Genomic DNA, 21,174 nt, shown 5'->3' with positions numbered 1-21,174 from the left:
TGCATCTTCCTTCAGAAGGAAAGGAGAATGTTTTGTGGACCATATGTTTTGTGCATGCCAGTTTAAGTTATTAGTTTTTAAAATCAGTACTTTCTAAAGAAAACAACTTGATCAAAAATCTGTCACAGAATTTGAGACCCATTAAAAAATGTTTAATGAGGAAAAAAAAAAAATCCACCTACCAATGCAGGAGACACAGGAGATGTGGGTTCAGTCCCCGGGTTGGGAAGATCCCTTTGGAGAAGGATATGGCAACCCACTCCAGTATTCTTGCCTGGAAAATCCCGTGGACAGAGGAGACTGGCAGACTGCAGTCCATGGGGTCTCAAACAGTCAGAAGCAACTGAGCATGCCTGTTCAACTCAGCCCACCAGTGAAGGAAGTGAAACTAACACATCCCCCTGCCTGAGGCTTGCAGCTCTAGAAGATACTTGCAAGAATTGAATGGTCTTTTGACTTTGTTTCCTCACCTCCCCTATCTCTGATCCATAAAAGAACTTGGCATCCAGGCCCCAACAAAATGGGTTTTTTGAGCCTTTTTTTGAGCCACTAGCCTGCCGTCTTCTTGGTCAACCAGTTCCCAGAATAAAGTGCCTTCTTTATCTCAACACCTCCTCCCTAGGATTTATTGGTCTATTCTGGGGTGAGCAGAGCAAACTTGGACTCAGTAACAAAACTAGATCTCTCGTGTTAAGGGATTTAGCACTCTGATGCTGGAGCTGAAGTTCCAATACTTTGGTCACATGATGCGAAGAGCCCACTCATTAGGAAAGACCCTGATGCTGGGAAAGATTGAGGGCAGGAGGATAAGGGGACGACAGAGGACAAGATGTTTGGATGGCATCACCAATTCAATGGACATGAGTTTGAGTAAGCTCAGAGATGGTGAAGGACAGGGAAGTCTGGTGTGCTTCAGTCACAGAGTTGGACACAACTAAACGACTGAACAATGTATGGGAAAATGCAAGTGTCCAGGTTTACTGAAATCATTTCTTTCATATGTATCTCAGCTATCTGGAACCAAGTCCTGCTTTTTGATTGTTCTCATCCTTAATTCCTCATTTACCATAAGGGGTAGTGGGTGTGGCAGTTGGCTGCCTCTTATGTTTCTCACACCCTACCCAGGTCCTCAGCCCTGGCTGATGGCTGCCAGATAGCTGGCATTGTTTCACCTGGGCTCAGAAATTTACATTTGGAAGGCTGGAATCCCTGATGACTGTGGCATGGCTTTTTTATTGGTATAGCAGAAAATATTTTATTTCACAAAAATATTTCGTTTTACAACCAGCAAGAGGCGAAAAGTGAGGGGGACCCCAGGTACATGCCAATGCTTGTATGATCCTGGAAAGCTACCGAGAGACCCAACTCTGGAGTACAGAACCAAGAATAGATTTTAAAACCATCAGTTCAGTTCAGTTCAGTTCAGATGCTCAGTCCTGTCTGACACTGTGACCCCATGGACTGCAGCACGCCAGGCTTCCCTGTCCATCATCAACTCCCAGAGCTTGCTCAAACTCGTGTCCATCAAGTCAGTGATACCATCCAACTATCTCATCCTCTCTCGGCCCCTTATCCTCCCACCTTCTATCTTTCCCAGCATCAGGGTCTTTTCTAATGAGTCAGTTCTTTGCATCAGGTGGCCAAAGTATTGGAGTTTCAGCTTCAGCATCAGTCCTTCCAATGAATATTCAGGACTGATTTCCTTTAGGATGGACTGGTTGGATCTCCAAGGGCCTCTCAAGAGTCTTCTCCAATACCACAGTTCAAAAGTATCAATTCTTCAGCGCTCAGCTTTCTTTACAGTCCAACTCACTTCCATACATGACCACTTTACTGACTAGATGGACCTTTGTCAGTAAAGTAAGGTCCCTGCTTTTTGGTATGCTGTCATAGCTCTTCTTCCAAGGAGCAAGCACCTTTAAATTTCATGGCTGCAGTCACCATCTGCAGTGATTTTGGAGTCCAAGAAAATGAAGTCTGTTACTGTTTCCATTGTTTCCCCATTTATTTTCCATGAAGTAATGGGACCGGGTGCCATGATCTTAGGTTTTTGAATGTTTTCTTATAGACATGTACATAAATCCCATCCCCTAAAGGGTCAGTTGACTTCCCTCCTCAACCAGGAGACAATTTTGCCTCCATTTACACATTGATTTCACTATTTCTTATCTATAACTATGTTTGTTCTTTGTCCTATGAATTGGCTTTGACATCTTTGTTATTCTTTGCCTTATTAACAATGATTTAAATAAAATTTTCACATCTATGAGAGTCATGATTTTACCTTTTTCTGAGAATTATCTTTTAATAAGACAACTACAGTGACATTTGTGGTGGTAAAACAAAACAAAGTATCAAATCAACTGTGAGTCTCAAATGACAGGTGAATGGTTAAGTGGCTTAAAACTGCCAGTTAATGGAATGAAAACAGTAAAATCTATTTGGTCCACTTGAAAGATGTTTTTATATCTATATCTATACTTATGGTAGGATCTCATTTTTATTTTTAAAAAGGAAAAAATTAGTATGTGTATATCTAGGTATTTTTCTATGAGTAAATTAAGTTGTGGACAGAAACACACTACTAATGTTGTTTATCTCATGTTGAGTTGAGTTTGCTTAACATGAGGCTTTGTGATTAATCCAGTTAATATATATAAATATACATTCAAGTTATATATATTCATATAAATAATATACATGTCCCATATATATTTTGAGTTGACTGTTACAAACAGCATACTTAACTTTTGTAATTTATAAAACTCCTATTAAGATTTTTTTTAAGGTATATGGAATCCAGAAAAATGGTACTGATGAAACTATTTGCAGGGCAAGAATAGAGACTCAGACATAGAGAACAGACTTATGGACATAGATGGGGAAAGAGGGTGGGACAAATTGAGAGACTAGCTTTGAAATATATAAATTACCATATGTAAATAGATGATGGGAAGTTGCTGCACAGCACAGGGAGATCAATCTGGTGTCTATGACAAACTCGAGGGGTGTGGTGGGTTAGGAGGTGGGAGGGAGGTTTAAGAGGGAAGGAACATATGTACACCTATGGCTGGTTCATGTTGATGTTTGCAGAGCCCAACACAACATTTTAAAGCAATTATCCTCCAGTTAAAAATAAATAAGGAAATAAAAAGATTTGTTTTATGAAAAGATACCAGAAGTTTCCTGAGGGACATAAGAAAAGGCTGGGAAAAAAATGACAAGATTCACCTTGTGTTTGAATAAGAAAATTTAGCATTTTAGAGATATCAATAATCCTTACAATGTTTGATAATTAAGACGCTATGTAACTGATACCAGAATAGAGAAGCTAATTGGTGGAAAAGAATTAGGGGTCTACAACTGCCCCATATGAGAACTTAGTATGTGGAAAAATGTTTTTACAAACCAGTGTTAGACTGTTAAATAAATTATTTTGGAAAAACCAGTTAGCTGATTGAGGGGAAGTTAGATGACTATTTTACTGCACAAACTAAAATAAATTTAAGATGATTCAAGGCATAATATTTTGATCCAAATAATGAGGAAAATATGGGTGAAGCCAGGAAAAATAAGGGGAGATCTCTCACCTGTGGTTTCTGAAACACTAATAAAAGATGACTAGATCAATACACAAATATACAAATAACTCAGAGAAGCAATGCAGAAGAGAAAAAAAAGTAAATTGTCAATAAACATGAAACTATATTCAACTTTCACTAGCAATTGATTAATGAAAACTGAAAAAAATAACCAGAAAGGAAACATCACTCTCAGGGAACAAATTTTCCAAAATGATCAATATCAATCATTTTTTATACTGATACTGATATTTTGAGAGACATGCAAATCAGTATTATCTTTCTGGAAGGCAGTCTGGCCCAAGGGGATAATTACATGGAAATGGAATTGTACATCACAGAGATTTTGTCATTTTTTATGTAATAGCAATACATATAAAAACTGTAAACAAAATCCCTAGAGGCTTGTTTCCTAGGAATTCTTCTATGGACCTACCAATAAGTGAGGTAGGCGTACATTGAAATAAATTGAGTAAAATAAGTACCTTATAAGCAATAAGGTATATAAAATTACATCACCAACTAGACCACACCATGTTTCTGTTGGGAGAGCTCAGACTAAAGCAATTCACCAGGAATGACCTCAAGACTCATGGATTGCTAATGGAAAAGTTTGCCCTTAATCAAATTGTTCCTTCTCTATCAGAAACTGAAACTGACCCTCTCTAAAACTGAGTTCCTTTTTGTGAGTTTGTGATTAATCTCTCTATTCAAAACTTTATTTACTTTTATTTTGACCTCAGTCCTGTGTCAACCAAACACTAATCAATCAAAATCAGACAACAAAAATTGCTGTTGTTTATAACATTGTTAATGTACTAAAATTGCTGTTGTAGGTACTACTATTAACACACAAACTCAGGTTTGTTTCTCCAGGGCAGGATAAGCTCACAGATGCCCCAGGCATGGACCACCTGACTAGGGAATCATAAACTAGAGATATTCTTATTTCCACAACTATGATTAAGAGATGTCACAGAATTGTCACAAGATGAAGATTAATCTCAACTTATTTGTTCTTCTCCTTTAAAAACACCCCCAACTCAAAGACCAAGTTGGAGTGGATCTGACTTGCCTTCCATTCCCTTGCTTGGAGCCCTGCAATAAAACCTTACTTTGCTGTAAAAATTCACTGTCAGAGTTTGGCTTTCTGTGCCACGAGAGCCGTTGCTCAATAACAAAACCACATGCAGTTGACTTAAAAGCTAGGTTGAAAGTAACACTGAAGACTGTTACAGGCTAAGTATGTGTTACATCAGTTATTATTTATTTATTGTTTATAACACATTGGATAGCTATTCTTGTATTATCAGATGTGCAAGGCCTGTTGGAAGTGGGAAAGACTGGACCTAAGGGAGCCAAGAAGGAGGATTAATTAGAAAATGTGGGCCAGTAAAAGCAATTTTTCTATTCTGTCTGCTGGAATAGAAAGGAGAGGAATAAATTCAGGGGCTATTTTCAGAATGCGTGCGTGCTAAGTCCCTTCAGTCATGCCTGACTCTTTGCAATCCTATGGACTGTTGCCCACCAGGCTCCTCTATCAATGGGTTTTTCCAGGCAAGAATACTGAAGTGGGTTGCCCTTCCCTTCTCCAGGATTTTCAGAATAGAATGAACAAACGTTAATGACAGCTTTGGGTGGTGGTGATGGGGAAGGGATGTATAAGTAGACTTATACATCAAATGCCTTACTGAAATCAGCTAGAAACAACAGGGATAAAGGTTCTCAGCTGTGATCTCAATGAGTGAAACCCACAAAGTTCTATATCCTACAACCATTTCCATTCATCAGCAACAACCATTGCTTCCCTCAGCTCCACCCTTCATCAGTCACCTACACTGGGGTTTTTTACCTACATCTTCCAGTAGTTTCACCTCCTTAAATTTACTCAGTCACCTCAGTGAGACTTCATCATAATCTCCCATTCCTACATTCCCAAGCTCTGTGCTGCCCCTCACCATATTTTTACTTCACCCTTAGAAGGAAAGGAAATCACCCAGTTTTCTCTGTTTTGTGAGGGTCACAGATTGGGAAATTACCTTATCAGTACTTGTTTAACTTTAGTTCCAGGACTTTGGTGGCTCAAGGTTGAGGGGAAGCATGGGTGGGGGTGGAGGGCAGGGCAGATGACCAGCAGGGGTTGGGTGCAAGTTGGGGTACCAGTCTTCAGACTGGTAGGGTCGAGGAAAGGAGCTACCTGGGGAGGGCTGAGATGGAAGAGCATGGTTGTAGGGGCGAGGGAAGCAGGTCACTGGGGGGGGTGGTGTTGGGTAGGAGTAGGGACAAGAAGGCGGCTCGGGCAAGAAACCAGAGAAGGTGGTAGGAGACAGGTGGGCCAGTGGCTGGAGCAGTGACCGCTCTTGCTTCCTCTGCTTAGCTCTGCGGTTCTGGAACCAGACCTGAAGAGGGGGAAGAAGAGCCACATCAGAGCCTCTCTCAAACAGGTGGCATTATCACATGCACCCTCTCTCCTTGAAGTCTGAAGGTACAGGGCATAAAATTCCCCCACATCCCCAGAGGAGGCAAAGCTCTTGCAAAAGGTATAACTGAACCAGGCCTAGTGACAAAGTGAGACCACACCATTCCTCCAGTCCATGTCTAAATTTGCCCTGCTTCAATTTTGGGTGAGTAAGAAATGTCAACTTCCAACAGGAAAGAGACAAACATGACAAAATGACATTTCCCTTCCCCAGAGAATGGGAAACTTCCTCTAGGGTTATTCGAGTTTAAGACTATGGATGAGTTTAATTGTCATAGACCAAGTTGGCTTTAGGGTATAGTTTATTCTAAGATTAAGATTCCTAAAATATGGTTTGCCTGGTGGCTCAGATGGTAAATGATCTGCCTGCATTGCAGAAGACCTGGGCTCGATCTCTGGGTCAAGAAGATCCACTGGAGAAGGAAATGGCAACCCACTCCAGTATTCTTGCCTGGAGAACTCCATGGACGGGCTACAGTCCATAGGGTTGCAAGGAGTCAGACACAGCTGAGCAACTAACACACATACACAAGATACGGTTAGAAATAAGGGAATATCACGCTGATCAAGTTTCAAGGCCATGGTTAGAGACAAGGTTACATATATGTAGGAATATTTAAGACTGAAATTCTACTGTTCAGATCACTATTAAGGTTGGGGGTCGATACTGGGGTTGATGTTGGAATTCAAGTTAGATTAGGTTAGTGCCAGGGTTAAACTCAAGTGACATTCCTGGTACAGATGAGGTCACCTTGACTGTTGGATAAGACTCTGTTACAATGCCCTGAGAATTTATGCCCCAGTAGTTCCCAAGCACTGAATCTGCATTTCATCTTGGGGGGTGGAGGCATGGAATTCTGGGCCATCACCTGGATTCTGGCCTCACTGAGGCCTGTGTCCTGAGCGAGACTTTCTCGTGCCCAAATGTCAGGGTACTGGTTCCTCCCAAAAGCTGACTCCAGCTGTTCCAACTGCACTGGACTGAAGGTGGTGCGGTGACGGCGCCGGGAGTGTGGCCGACCCTTCTGTCCTCCTTGTGGGGAAAGCTTTGGTCTCCCCACTCTTAGACTAGAGAGGTTCCGGTAGGGCCGAGTGTTCATGTCTGAGGAGGAGAGGGGAGGGAGAGGTTGCTGCCGTAGAGACCCATCCATCCATCGCAGACCACATATGCTGGAATCCCCAGAGTCTACTCGAGCCCAGTGTATTGCTCATATACTCTGCCCCAACCAGAAATTCTTCAGCTTTCAGAACCAGCTGAATCTAGCTCAGCCTTGGCTCCACTTTGCTTCTGAATCCCCTAACTCAGGCTGCCATCTTCAGATGAGGTCCACACCTCAGACTCATTTGTCCTGGGCATTCACGCTCTTTCTGCCTCACTTCTGCACCCTATGCCCCCTTCCTATTACATTCCCCCAGATGTGCCCCCATGTAACGCATGCCCCTCCACAGCCTTCCACCTCTCTGAGTATACATACCACCTTCCTGGATCTTACCCTATGTACCTTATGTTCACTCTGACACCCTAACAAATTGCCCAGGTCTCTAAGACCCCTATTACTTGCTCCCTGCTCTCATGGCTCACATGCAACTTAAAACTTTATGTTGTTCCCGTCCTATACCCTTCACTTGGGAAGATGAAACATCCCTCCCCCTTCTGCTCAGATGCACCCTCCCCGTTCATGCATTTCATCTTCTCCCCTATCCCAGTCCTGGCCCGGCCACCAGGCTGCAGGAACCTGAGCTCGTGGGAAAGGCTTGCCTCTTCTCCCTACAGGCTTACTAAGCCCCCACACTAATTAGTCTGAGAGCCAGTCAGGGAAGAGAGAACAGGAGCAAAAGGAAACACCTGGAAGACACACACTGAAAAAAAGATGTCTGGAGTGAAGATCCCATCCCCATGGGGACCCAGGAGGTGGTCCCCACCTGGTGCTCAATGTCCACCTCAGCCCCCTACTCTACTCAGATCCAAAGCTCTGGTCCCTCCAGCTGTCTTCCTCAGAGAAGGCTATGCAGTCGGTGAACTCCAAGGTCAGGAGTGAGGAGACAGATTTCAGCTCTGCCTCTGCCTCCTCCTCAGAGCAGGACCTCAGTGACCTGACTCTGTAAAGTGTAAAGTTGTATCACCCCGTGTCTCCTAAGGTTCCCTTATTTTTAACATTCTAGGATTCTGGTTTTCTATTTCTCCTCTTCATCTTCCTCATGGCAAACAGTCACCCCATGGAGCCCACACACCAGCTGCTTCCTCAGGAACACCACCCAAAAGATTCACTCACCCACTGAGGAGGTCACAGTCTCAGCGGCTGGGTAGCCCTCGGGCCACAGGCTGCTGCAAACTTGCTCCTTCGTTTGCTTACCCTGCTCACTTCTCCCTTCCGCATCCATGGCTCACGAAAGAGACCAAAGACAGTCCAGTCCTGTGTCCTGAAGTCTCTGATTCTGAATCAGTCTTTCTAAGTTTCTGTTCCCCTCTATGCCTGGTATCTTGATTGTTCTCCCTCTATTTATACCTCTTTCTGTATCTCTCTCCCTAGGTAAATATAAATACAGATATAGATAGATATCTCTGTCTTTCTCCCTCTCTCCTTTTTTTAACTTTTGTTTCTAATTTTCCATTCCCTCACTTAAGTATGATCTCATTCTCTGTGTCTTGCCCTCACTCTTTTTTCTCTGTTTTAGTCTCCACTTTTCTCTCCCTACCCCTTCTCTCTGGGATGCCGTTCTCTCCCTTTGCTCTCAGCTGCCTACTTTCCCAGCTTGCAATCCCACACTACCTCTTTTCTCCCTGAGTCTTGGAGGAGTGACCTCCTCCTCACCCCTGTGGGCCCATCCAATCACTGCCTGGTCACCAAAACCCCCATCATCAAGGGAGGATCACAAGCCGGATGAGAGAAGGTGCTCTGTTGGAGGGTCCAGGGACTGGGGCCAAGAGCTCATATTCCCAGAAGGCCAAATTCTTTTGTCCTTTTAAATCCCCTCCTGGGAGCAGACAGGGGAAGGAGGAGAAAATGCATTCTGCCTGAGACCCCTCCTCAGAAACCCATCATGAGAAAGGAGAGGAGGTACAAATGAGGGCCAGGAGTAGGGCCTGCCTGGTATCTCATTATGCAGGTGATTCCCAAAGACTTCTTCGTAGGAAACTAAAAAGCTAAAAGACACAAGCACATTCTGATCCTTCCTAGATAACTTGATTTTCAGAATACTCTGGACACCCCCTCAGAACAACATAAAGCATAGAATGAGTCTTCTGGCCAACCATAGTTCTCAAGTATTCTCTGCTTTCCTTTCCCAAATGTCACCTCCTTATTCACCCGGAACCCCCCAGGACTCCCTGAACTTCCAAGGTTGCCCAGAACTTCAGAGTACCCTGACCCTGAAGAGTGTCTGAATTCCAAGTACATCCTAATTCTTCCAGACCCCAAAACTCTGCAGAAGACTGACATTCTGATTCTTCAAGGAAACCCTGACACACCCAGCCTCCCTGAGCAGTCAGGACACCCTGACACCTGCAATAGTCTGCTTCTTGAGATTACTTAGCTCCAGGAAGTACATTCTGACATCCCTAGGACATTCTGACCCTTTAAAGACAACCCAGTATCCTAGGACTCTAGGGTCCTCTAGGACACACTGAAGCCTAGAACATTTCACCTCTACTAGGAGATAATCCCTGTCACCCACCATGAAGTTTTGAAATCTCAGTGTAGGCTGAATCCATGAGAATACTTTATTAGTCTTGGAACACACTGTACCCATAGGATCCCCAAGGTCATGCTAATCCTTCAAGCATATCCTTTAAAACCACAATTCAACTCAGAAAACATGTAATCTTCTAGGACCCTTAAGATTACAATATGATCCAGGGATCAGAATAATAAGCAGCACACAAAACCTTGTTAGAAATGCAAATTTGGGAACCCCACTTGAGTCCTACTGAATCAGAATCTTCACTTTTACAAGATCCCCAGGAGAACTGACTGTACACTTGTCTTCATTAGCTCTGGCTGCCATAACAAAATACGAAAGGATGGGTGGTTAAAACAATAGATTTCCATTTCTCACATTTTCAGAGTCTGAGAAATCCAAGACTAAGGTGCTAGCTGATTCAGGTCCTGAGAGCCCTTTTCCTGGATTGCAGACAGCCACCTTCTGTATACCATTTCTCACATTTTCAGAGTCTGAGAAATCCAAGACTAAGGTGCTAGCTGATTCAGGTCCTGAGAACCCTTTTCCTGGATTGCAGACAGCCACCTTCTGTATCTTCACAAGATGGAAAACTCACTCCTGGTTTCTCTTCTTCTTATAAAAATACTAATCTCATCTTGTGGTCTCACCCTCATGATCTCTCTTAACCCTAATCACCTCCCATAGGCCCACCTCCCAATATCATTACACCATATTGGGTTTAGGACTTTAATATAAGAGCTGATTGCTGGGAGAAATATCAATAACCTTAGATATGCAGATGATACCACCCTGATGGAAGAAAGTGAAGAAGAACTAAAGAGCCTCTTGATGAAAGTGAAAGAGGAGAGTGAAAAAGTTGGTTTAAAGTTCAACATTCAGAAAACTAAAATCATGGCATCTGGTCCCATCACTTCATGGAAAATAGATGGGGAAACAATGGAAACAGTGAGAGATTTTATTTTGGGGGGCTCCAAAATTACTGCAGATGGTGACTTCAACCATGAAATTAAAAGATGCTTGCTCCTTGGAAGAAAAGTTATGACCAACCTAGATAACATATTAAAACGCAGAGACATTACTTTGCCAACAAAGATCTGTCTAGTCAAAGCTAAGGTTTTTCCAGTAGTCATGTATGGATGTGAGAGTTGGACTATAAAGAAAGCTGACTGCCAAAGAATTGATACTTTTGAACTGTGGTGTTGGAGAAGACTCTTGAGAGTCCCTTGGACTGCAAGGAGATCCAACCAGTCCATCCTAAAGGAGATCAGTCCTGGGTGTTCATTGGAGGCACTGATGCTGAAGCTGAAACTCCAATACTTTGGCCACCTGATGTGAAGAGCTGACTCCTTGGAAAAGACCCTGATGCTGGGAAAGATCGAAGGAAGGAGGAGAAGGGGCCGACAGAGGATGAGATGATTGGATGGCATTACTGACTCAATGGACACGAGTTTGAGTGAACTCCAAGAGTTGGTGATGGACAGGGAGGCCATGTGGTTGCAAAGAGTCAGACACAACTGAGCAACTGAACTGAACTGAACTGAGAGGAGACACAAACATTCAACTCATAACAACGTGATAGTCGAGAAGCAGTGGTCCAAGATGTGAAACTTCTCCCCCAACCCCAGAATATACTATGATCTCCTAGAGAAACCTGAGCCCCATGGCAGCCGAACCTCCCAAGACTCTTTTAGCCAACTTGGACCCACAAGCAGACACTAAATTCCCATACTCTTGATGCCTCAAGAGATCCTACTCTTATAAGGGAACTCAGATTAGCCATCCAGAGCAGCCTGATGATCCCAGGACACTCAGATGTTACAAAGAAATGCTACTACCCTGTTTCCCAAGGACACTGAGACTTTACAGGTTTGACTTAACAACCCAGAATACCATTATCTCTTAAGAGGCTGGGATGCTGAGAAGAGTTGGTTTTCCAGGGCATCCTGTTTTCTACTTCCAACCCTGACCTTCAAGGAAGACTGATACCCAGGAGACTCTCACTGTACAAGAGGCAGGATGGTGTGGTGGGGAAGAATACAGGTACTGGAGCCAGACTGCCCCAAGTTCTAATATCAGCTATACTATTTACTAGCTATGTGATCCCAGGCTAGGCTCATTCCTTATATCTCTGCACCTCAGCTTTATCATCTAGGAATAATAATACAATCAATTCTCTTTATGTGAGGTAGTTATATTCAATGAAGTCACGATAAACACTTAATCAGTGAATACTGAACCACTGCTATTAGGAGAAATAGGTTCCTATGAACCTCTGCTCACACTGTTATTGGTCAACCAATCAATACATAACCTTGTTCTATGTGTGTTTCTGTTTAAAGATATCTTCCTCAATAAATAATTTGTAAATTCATTAACATTGAGCTGACAGCCAACAGCACTGTACCTGGTGCCTGAACAAAGATTATTTTCTCCATTAAACACATCATGGCCTTCCTGCACTTAGGAACAGTAGATATCATTGCAACACCATGCTTGGGAGCCATTTTGAATTGAAAAAGCAAGAGAGTTCCAGAAAAACATCTATTTCTGATTTATTGACTATGCCAAAGCCTTTGACTGTGTGGATCAATAAATTGTGGAAAATTCTGAAGGAGACAGGAATACCAGACCAACTGAGCTGCCTCTTGAGAAATCTGTATGCAGGTCAGGAAGCAACAGTTAGAACTGGACATGGAACAGCAGACTGGTTCCAAATAGGAAAAGGAGTATGTCAAGACTATATATTGTCACCTTGCATATTTAACTTATATGCACAGCACATCATGAGAAATGCTGGGCTGGATGAAGCACAAGCTGGAATCAAGAGTGCCAGGAGAAATAATAACCTCAGATATGCAGATGACACCACCCTTATGGCAGAAAGTGGAGAAGAACTAAAGAGCCTCTTGATGAAAGTGAAAGAGGAGAGTGAAAAAGTTGGCTTAAAGTTTAACATTCAGAAAACTAAGGTCATGGCATCTGGTCCCATAACTTCATGGAAAATAGACAGGGAAGCATGGCTGACTATTTTTTGGGCTCCAAAAGCACTGCAGATGGTGATTGCAGCCATGAAATTAAAAGACACTTCCTCCTTGGAAGGAAAGTTATGATCAACCTAGACAGCATTTTAAAAAGCAGAGACATTACTTTGCCAACAAAGGTCCATCTAGTCAAGGCTATGGTTTTTCCAGTAGTCATGTATGGATGTGAGAGTTGGACTATAAAGAAACCTGAGCGCCAAAGAATTGATGCTTTTGAACTGTGGTGTTGGAGAAGACTCTTGAGAGTCCCTTGGACTGCAAGGAGATCCAACCAGTCTATCCTAAAGGAGATAAGTCCTGGGTGTTCATTGGAAGGACTGATGCTGAAGCTGAAACTCCAGTACTTTGGCCACCTGATGTGAAGAGCTGACTCCTTGGAAAAGACCCTGATGCTGGGAAAGATTGATGGCAGGAGGAGAAGGGGCCGACAGAGGATGAGATGATTGGATGGCATCACCGACTCAGTGGACATGAGTTTGAGTGAACTCCAAGAGTTGGTGATGGACAGGGAGGCCATGCTGCAGTTCATGGGGTCGCAAAGAGTCAGACATGACTGAGTGACTGAACTGAACTATGGCCTGTAGTGTTTTGTAGAGAAATCAACTGATAGTCTTATAGGGGTTAATTTGTAATTAACTGTTTAATTTTCTCTTGCTGCCTTTAGAATTCTTTCTTTAATAGTTACTTTTATTACACATAATGTATCCTGGCGTAGGTCTTTTTGGGTTCATCTTGTTTGGGACCCTATGTGCTTCCTGTATTTGGATATTTTCCTTCTTTAGGTCTGGGAAATTTTTAGTCATAAATTCTTTAAATATATTTTCAATTTCCTTTTCTCTTTCTTCTCCTTCTGGAATTCCTATTATGCTTAGCTTGGCTTGTTTTATATTATCCCATAGGTCTCTTACATTGCTTTCATGTTTTCTGTTTTTAAAATTTGGCTCTCTGCTTCTTTGATTAGGTAATTTCCATCAGTCTATCTTCCAGGTCACTTATCCTTTCTTCTGCATTGTTCATTCTGTTATTCATTGCCTTGAGCTCAGTTTTCATCTTGGAAAATGAATTTTCTAATTTTTTGGCTCCCTCTTACAGTTTCTAGTTCCTTTTTTACAGTAATATGCATTTTTTTTTTTCAATAGCTTTTCTTATTTCCTTCAGGATTTTCATTACCTCTCCTAGGACTCAGTGTTTGTTAGACTGAAGAGTTCTGTTCCATTGCTCAGGGGAATTTTCTTGATCTTTTGACTGAGAGTGCATCCTCTGCTTTTTCATTTTATTTGTATTTCTCTTATTATGGGAGTTTAGGAGAAACAACTATCTACTGCAGCCTTGGAGGGCTATTTATAAGTGAGAGCATCCCTGTGTGGCTGGTGTGGGTTTAATATATTTTTGGCATGAGGGCTGTTTTTGGTTTGGATGCTTGCAGTGTCTTGCCTCAGCATGTGCTGGCTGATATCCCCTCAATAGGGGGCATGCAGGTATGAAGGCATACAGCTTATGCAGGTTCCCAGGAAGGGCAGGGGCTGAGGCTGGCTCCCAGGCATGAGTCGCTCTGCAGCAGCAGTGTTAGCGGTGGCAGATCATGCATGTGGTTGGCACCAGGCTGCAGCGCCCGTGGCAGCAGTGACAGGCTGTGTTGTCTCCCAGGAAGTGGGGGCAGTGGCCTGCAACACTCATAGGAGCCTTGGTAGTGGCACTAGCAGTGATCCACATCCACCTCTGGAGCCAAGATGGCACCTGCCCCTGGAGCACATGTTGGCATGCCCTGCCACCTGCGAGAAGCTGGAGAAAGCGGCTCCTGCGGCAGGCCCACTCCTTGCTAAATGTCCCTCAGTGGTCCCTTGTCTCCCTGGCCAGGCCCAGATTCTCCCCATACTCCTCAGTTGTGGTGCACTACACCCTAGCTCCCTCAGGCTGTCTTCATGTACCTAACCCCAGTCCACTCCCCAGGGTGTGAGCTCCAAAGCCCAAGCCTCAGTATCCAGTCCCCACCCAGTGCAGTGAGCCAGCGGATGAGTGTCTCTAATGAGTGTCGGTTGGCACTGACCCTTTGTGTAAATCTCTCTCTGCTTTGCCCTCCGCACACTTGTTTCTGTGCTCTTCTCTGAGGCTCCAAAACTCCCCCTCCATTCCTTATTCTCACCAGTAAGGGGACTTCTCGATGTGTGGAAACATTTCCTCTTTTACAACTCCCTCCCAGAGAGGCATTTTGCTGTGAAACTAACACTGATCTAAAAAAACCAAAATCTATTAAAAACATTGGTAAAATTAACACTAAAGCTAACTAAAACAACAACAACAACAAAAAAGTTGGTTTGGACAAGAAGATGAAATATCCAATTCAAAACATACTAAGTTTGAGACAAAAAACAAAACAAAACTAACACACCACCAAAATCCACTCTCACCTTGTCTACTGCTTAAAGAGATCAAGCCCTGAGCCTTTGGAGTGAGAGCACTAACTCCAAGACCCTAGACTACCAGAGAACTAACCCTAGTGAATATCAAGTACTGAGGATTCACACAAAGGAAGCCACTTGAATACTACACCTGGCATCACCCAAAGACCAGTAGCACCCTTTCCAGGACACCTACTCTAAACAACAAACAAAACAAAAAATATAAACCCAATCATCAGCATGCAGGATTACCACTTCACTCAGCCTTGCCCGTCAGAGGAAAAACAAACAAAACCTCAGCATAAATCTCACCCTATATGAAGGTTACACAAACCACTGGATCAATCTTAGGAGGGCAGAAATCAAAAGAAAGAAAGAATTCAACCTTGAAGCCTGGGAAAAGGAGACCTCAAACACAATAAGTTAAAAAAAAAATAATGAAAAGGCAGAGAAATACTACACAAATGAAGGAACAAAGTAGAAAGACAGAAGTTCAAATAAATAAAGAGGAAATAGGCAAACTACCTGAAGAAGAATTCAGAATAATCAGAGTAAAAATGAATAAAAACCTTGAAAACAAAATGGAGAAAATGCAAGAATCAATTAACAAAGACCTAGAAGAATTAAAGAATAAACATACAGAGACAAACAACACAATTACTGAAATTAAAAATACTCCAGAAGGAATCAATAGTGGAATATCTGAAGCAGAAGAATGAATCAGTGAGCTGGAAGAAAAAATGATGGAAATAACTTCAGAAGAGCAGAATAAAGTAAAAAGAATGAAAAGAACTGAGGATAGTCTCAGAGACCTCTGGGACAATATCAAATGCACCAACATTATGAGAAAATTTTTGAAGCAATTATAGTTGAAAATTTCACAACATGGAAAGGGAAATAGTCAATCAAGTCCAAGAAACACAAAAAGTCCCATACAAGATAAACCCAAGGAGAAACATGCCAAGACACATACTAATCAAACTAACAAAGACTAAACACAAAGGAAGAATACTAAAAGCAGCAAGGGAGAAGCAACAAGTAACATACAAGCGAAACCCCATACGCTTAACAGCTGATCTTTCAGCGGAAACTCTGAAGGCCAGAAGGGAAGGGTAGGACATATTTAAAGTACTGAAAGGGAAAAATCTACAACCAAGATTATTGTACCCGACAATGATCTCATTCAAAATTGATAGAGAAATAAAAAGCTTTTCAGACAAGCAAAAGTTAAGAGAATTCAGCACCACCAAACCAGCTTTACAACAAATGTTAAAGGGGCTTATATAGTCAAGAAATACAAGAGAAGGAAAAAGATCTACAAAATCAACCCCAAACAATTAAGAAAATGGCAATAGGATAGGAACATATATATCAATAATTACTTTAAATGTAAATGGATTAAATGCTCCAACCAAAAGACACAGACTGACTGAATGGATAAAAAAACAAGATCCATATATACGCTGTTTGCAAGAAGCCCACTTCAGACCTAAAGACACATATAGACTGAAAGTGAGAGGATGGAAAAATACATTCTATGCAAATGGGAAGCAAAAGAAAGCTGGAGTAGCAATCCTCATATCAGACAAAGTAGGGCTTAAAATAAAGAAATTACAAGAGATGAGGAAGGACACTACATAATGATCAAGGAATCAATCCAAGAGGAAGACACAAAATTGTAAATATCTATGTACCCAACATAGGAGCCCCTTAATACACAAGACAAACACTAACAGACATAAAAAGGGAAATTGACAGTAACACAATAATAGTAGGAGACTTTAACACCCCACTCACAGCAATGGACAGATCATCAAAACAGAAAATTAATAAGGAAACACAAGTCTTAAATGAGGCATTAGATGAGATGGATCTCACTGTTATCTTCAGGACATTCCATCCAAATGCAGAAGAATACACCTTCTTCTCAAGTGCACATGGAACATTTTCCAGGATAGACTACATCTTGGGTCACAAATCAAACCTGAGTAAATTTAAGAAAATTGAAATCATATCAAGCATCTTCTCCAACCACAACATTATGAGACTAGGTATCAGTTACAAGAAAAAAAAACTGTAAGAAACACAAACACATGGAGATTAAACAACATGTTTATAATTAACCAACATGTTATTGAAGAAATCAAAAGGGGAATAAAAAATTCCTAGAGACAAATGACAATGGAAACACGACAACCAAAACCTATGGGATGCAGCAAAAGCAGTTCTAAGAAGGAAGTTTATAGCAATATAACCGTACCTCAAGAAACAAGAAAAACAACCTAACTTTACACCTAAAACAACTAGAAAAAGAAGAAGAAAAACAATTACAAGAAACACCAAAATTAGTAGAAGGAAAGAAATCATAAAGATCTGAGTAGAGATAAATGAAAAAGAAATGAAAGAAACAATAGTAAAGACTAATAAAACTAAAAGCTGTTACTTTGAGAAGATAAACAAAATGGGCAAACCTTTAGCCAGACTCAAGAAAAAAGAGAGAAGAATCAAATCAACAAAATTAGAAATGAAAAAGGAGAGGTTACAACAGTCAAATCAGAAATACAAAGGATTATAAGAGACTATTATGAACAACTGTATGGCAATAAAATGGATAACCTGGAAGAAATGGACAGATTCTTAGAAAAGTTCAATCTTATGAGACTTAACTAGGAAAAAATGGAAATTATGGAAAAACCCAATTACAAGCTCTGAAATTGAAGTTGTGATCAAAAATCTCCCAAAAAACAAAAGCCTAGGACCAGACGGCTTCACCGGAGAATTCTGTCAAACACTTAGAGTAGAGCTAATGCCTCTCCTTCTAAAACTCTTTCAAAAAATTGCAGAGGAAAGAACACTTCCAAACTCATTCTATGAGGCCACCATCACCCTGATACCAAAACCAAATACAACAAGAAAACTACAGGCCAATATCACTGATGAACATAGATGCAAAAATCCTCAACAAAATTTTAGCAAACAGAATTCAGCAACACATCAGAAAGCTCATACACCATGATTAAGCTGGGTTTATTCCAAGAATGCAAGGATTCTTCAATATATGCAAATCAATCCATGTGATACATCATATTAACAAATTGAAAGATAAAAACCATATGATAATCTCAATAGATGCAGAAAAAGCCTTTGATAAAATTCAGCACCCATTTCTGATTAAAACGCTTCAAAAAATGGGCATAGAAGGAACCTACTTTAACATAGTAAAGGCCATATATGATAAGCCTACCGCAAACATTATTTTCAATGGTGAAATATTGAAAGCATTCCCCTAATATCAGGAACAAGACAAGGGTATCCACGTTCACCACTGTTATTCAACATAGTTCTGAAAGTACTAGCTACAGCAATCAGAGAAGAAAAAGAAATAAAAGGAATCCAGATCAGAAAAGAAATAAAGCTCTCACTGTTTGCAGGTGACATGATACTGTACATAGAAAACCCTAAAGACAGCATCAGAAAATTACTAGAGCTAATCAGTGAATTTAGCAAAGTTTCAGGATACAAAATCAGTACACAGAAATCACTTGCATTTCTATATACTAACAAAGAAAAATCAGAAAGAGAAATTAAAGAATCAATCCCATTCACCATTGCAATAAAGACAATTAAATATCTAGGAATATGGCTTCCCTGATAGCTCAGTTGGTAAAGAATCCTCCTGCAATGCAGGAGTCCTGGGTTTGATCCCTGGGTTGGGAAGATCCCCTGGAGAAAGGAACGGCTACCCGCTCCAGTATTATGGCCTGGAGAACTCCATCGACTGTATAGTCCATGGGGTCACAAAGAGTTGGACACAATTAAGTGACTCACTCACTTAAACTTACCTAAGGAGACAAAAGAACTGTACACAGAAAATTATAAGACACTGATGAAAGAAATCAAAGATAATATAAACAGATGGATAGATATTCCATGTTCTTGGGTAGGAAGAATCAGTATTGTGAAAATGACTATACTACCAAATGCAACCTACAGAGTCAATGCAATCACTATCAAATTACCAATGGCATTTTCACAGAACTAGAACAAAAAATTTCACAATTCATATGGAAACACAAAAGACCCCAAATAGCCAAAGCAGTCTTGAGAAAGAAGAATGGAGCTGGAGGAATCAACCTTCCTGACTTCAGACTATACTACAAAGCTACAGTCATCAAGGCAGCATGGTACTGGCACAAAAGCAGAAATATAGACCAACAGAACAAGATAGAAAGCCCGGAAATAAACCTATGCATCTATGGGTAACTTATTTTTGACAAAGGAGGCAAGAATATACAGGGGGGGAAAGACAGCCTCTTCAATAAATGGTGCTGGGAAAATTGGAGAGCTATGTGTAAAAGAATGAAATTAGAACACTTCCTAACACCATACACAAAGATAAACTGAAAATGGATTAAAGGCCCAAATGTAAGACCAGAAACTATAAAACTCTTAGAGGAAAACATACCCAGAACACTCAATGACATAAATCAAAACAAGATCCTCTATGATCCACCCCCTAGAGTAACAGAAATTTAAAAAAAAGTAAACAAGTGGGACCTGGTTAAACTTAAAAACTTTTGCACAGCAAAGGAAAAGACAACCCTCAGAATGGGAGAAAATAATAGCAAGTGAAACAACTGACAAAGGATTAATTTCCAAAATATACAAGCAGCTCATACAACTCAATGCCAGAAAAACAAACAACCCAGTCAAAAACTGGGCAGAAGACCTAAACAGACAGTTCTCCAATAAAGACCTACTAGATGGCTAATAAACACATGAAAAGATACTGAACATCACTCATTAATAGAGAAATGGAAATCAAAGCTACAATGAGATATCACCTAACACTAGTAAGAGTGGCCATCATCAAAAAGTCTACAAATGATAAATGCTGGAGAGGATGTGAAGAAAAGGGAACCCTCCTGCACTGTTGGTGGGAATGTAAATTAATACAGCCACAATGGAAGACGGTATGGGGATTCCTTAAAAAACTAGGAATAAAACCACCATATGACCCAGCAATCCCACTCCTAATCATATACTATGAGGAAACAAAATTTGAAAAAGACATATGTATCCCATTGTTCATTGCAGCACTATTTACAATAGCTAGAATATGGAAGCAACCTAGATGTCAATTGACAGATGAATGGATAAAGAAGTTGTGATATGTATACACAGTGGAATATCATCATAAAAAGAAACACATTTGAGTCAGTTCTGATGAGGTTGATGAACCTAGAACCTATTATACAGTGTGAAATGAGTCAGAAAAAGAAGGATAAATATCATATTCTAATGCACATATACAGAATATAGAAAAATGGTACTGAAGAATTTATTTGCATGGAAGCAGTGGAGAAACAGACATAGAGAATAGACTTATGGACATGGGGAGAGGGGAGGGGAGGATGAGATGTATGGAAAGAGTAACATGGAAACTTACATTACCATATGTAAAATAGATAGCCAAAGGGAATTTGCTGTATGGCTCAAGAAACTCAAACAGGAGCTCTGTATCAACCTAGAGGGGTGGGATAGGGAGGGAGACAGGAGGGGATTACAAAAAGGAGGGGATATATGTATACCTATGGCTGATTCATGTTGAGGTTTGACAGAAAACAACAAAATTCTATAAAGCAATTATCCTTCAGTAAAAAAAAAAAAAAATAAAAAAAAAATACTGAGTTTGAGATACCTAAAAGAGACACTTGTTGAAGGATGAAAATGATACTGATAACTCTGTCAATTAACATTGTGTTTGGTGTGTTAAATACTGTTATACTATTATTTGCTAGAAATTTTCCTATAAAAATATTATGGATACTAAAAATTATTTTGATTAAAAAATCACCTAATTATTTAATAAGTAAATTGGTTGTCAGTGGCTCATTTTACAATATAAGTCCTGGTAACCAAGTATATACTAACTTGTCTTCTTTTCTGTATTAAAAAAGCTAACAAGTGCATTATTGTACTTTTGTAAGTTT

General features: G+C 40.9%; 1 protein-coding gene across 1 annotated transcript; it reads right to left on the bottom strand.

The window, feature by feature from the left end:
• Nucleotides 1-5,641: 5,641 nt before the first annotated feature.
• PROP1 (PROP paired-like homeobox 1) lies at nt 5,642-8,442 on the bottom strand. The gene is made up of 3 exons (XM_070458933.1): nt 8,334-8,442; nt 6,930-7,162; nt 5,642-5,980 (listed from the first exon to the last, which is right to left on the bottom strand). Exons 1-3 carry the CDS (start codon nt 8,440-8,442, stop codon nt 5,642-5,644), a joined length of 681 nt encoding a protein of 226 aa, XP_070315034.1.
• Between the last annotated feature and the right edge of the window lie 12,732 nt (nt 8,443-21,174).

This window comes from Odocoileus virginianus, chromosome 3 (assembly GCF_023699985.2).
Source record: "Odocoileus virginianus isolate 20LAN1187 ecotype Illinois chromosome 3, Ovbor_1.2, whole genome shotgun sequence".
NCBI lineage: Eukaryota > Metazoa > Chordata > Mammalia > Artiodactyla > Cervidae > Odocoileus > Odocoileus virginianus.
The sequence above is the reverse complement of the archived record's forward strand: the minus strand, read 5'-3'. Positions and strand labels throughout refer to the sequence as shown.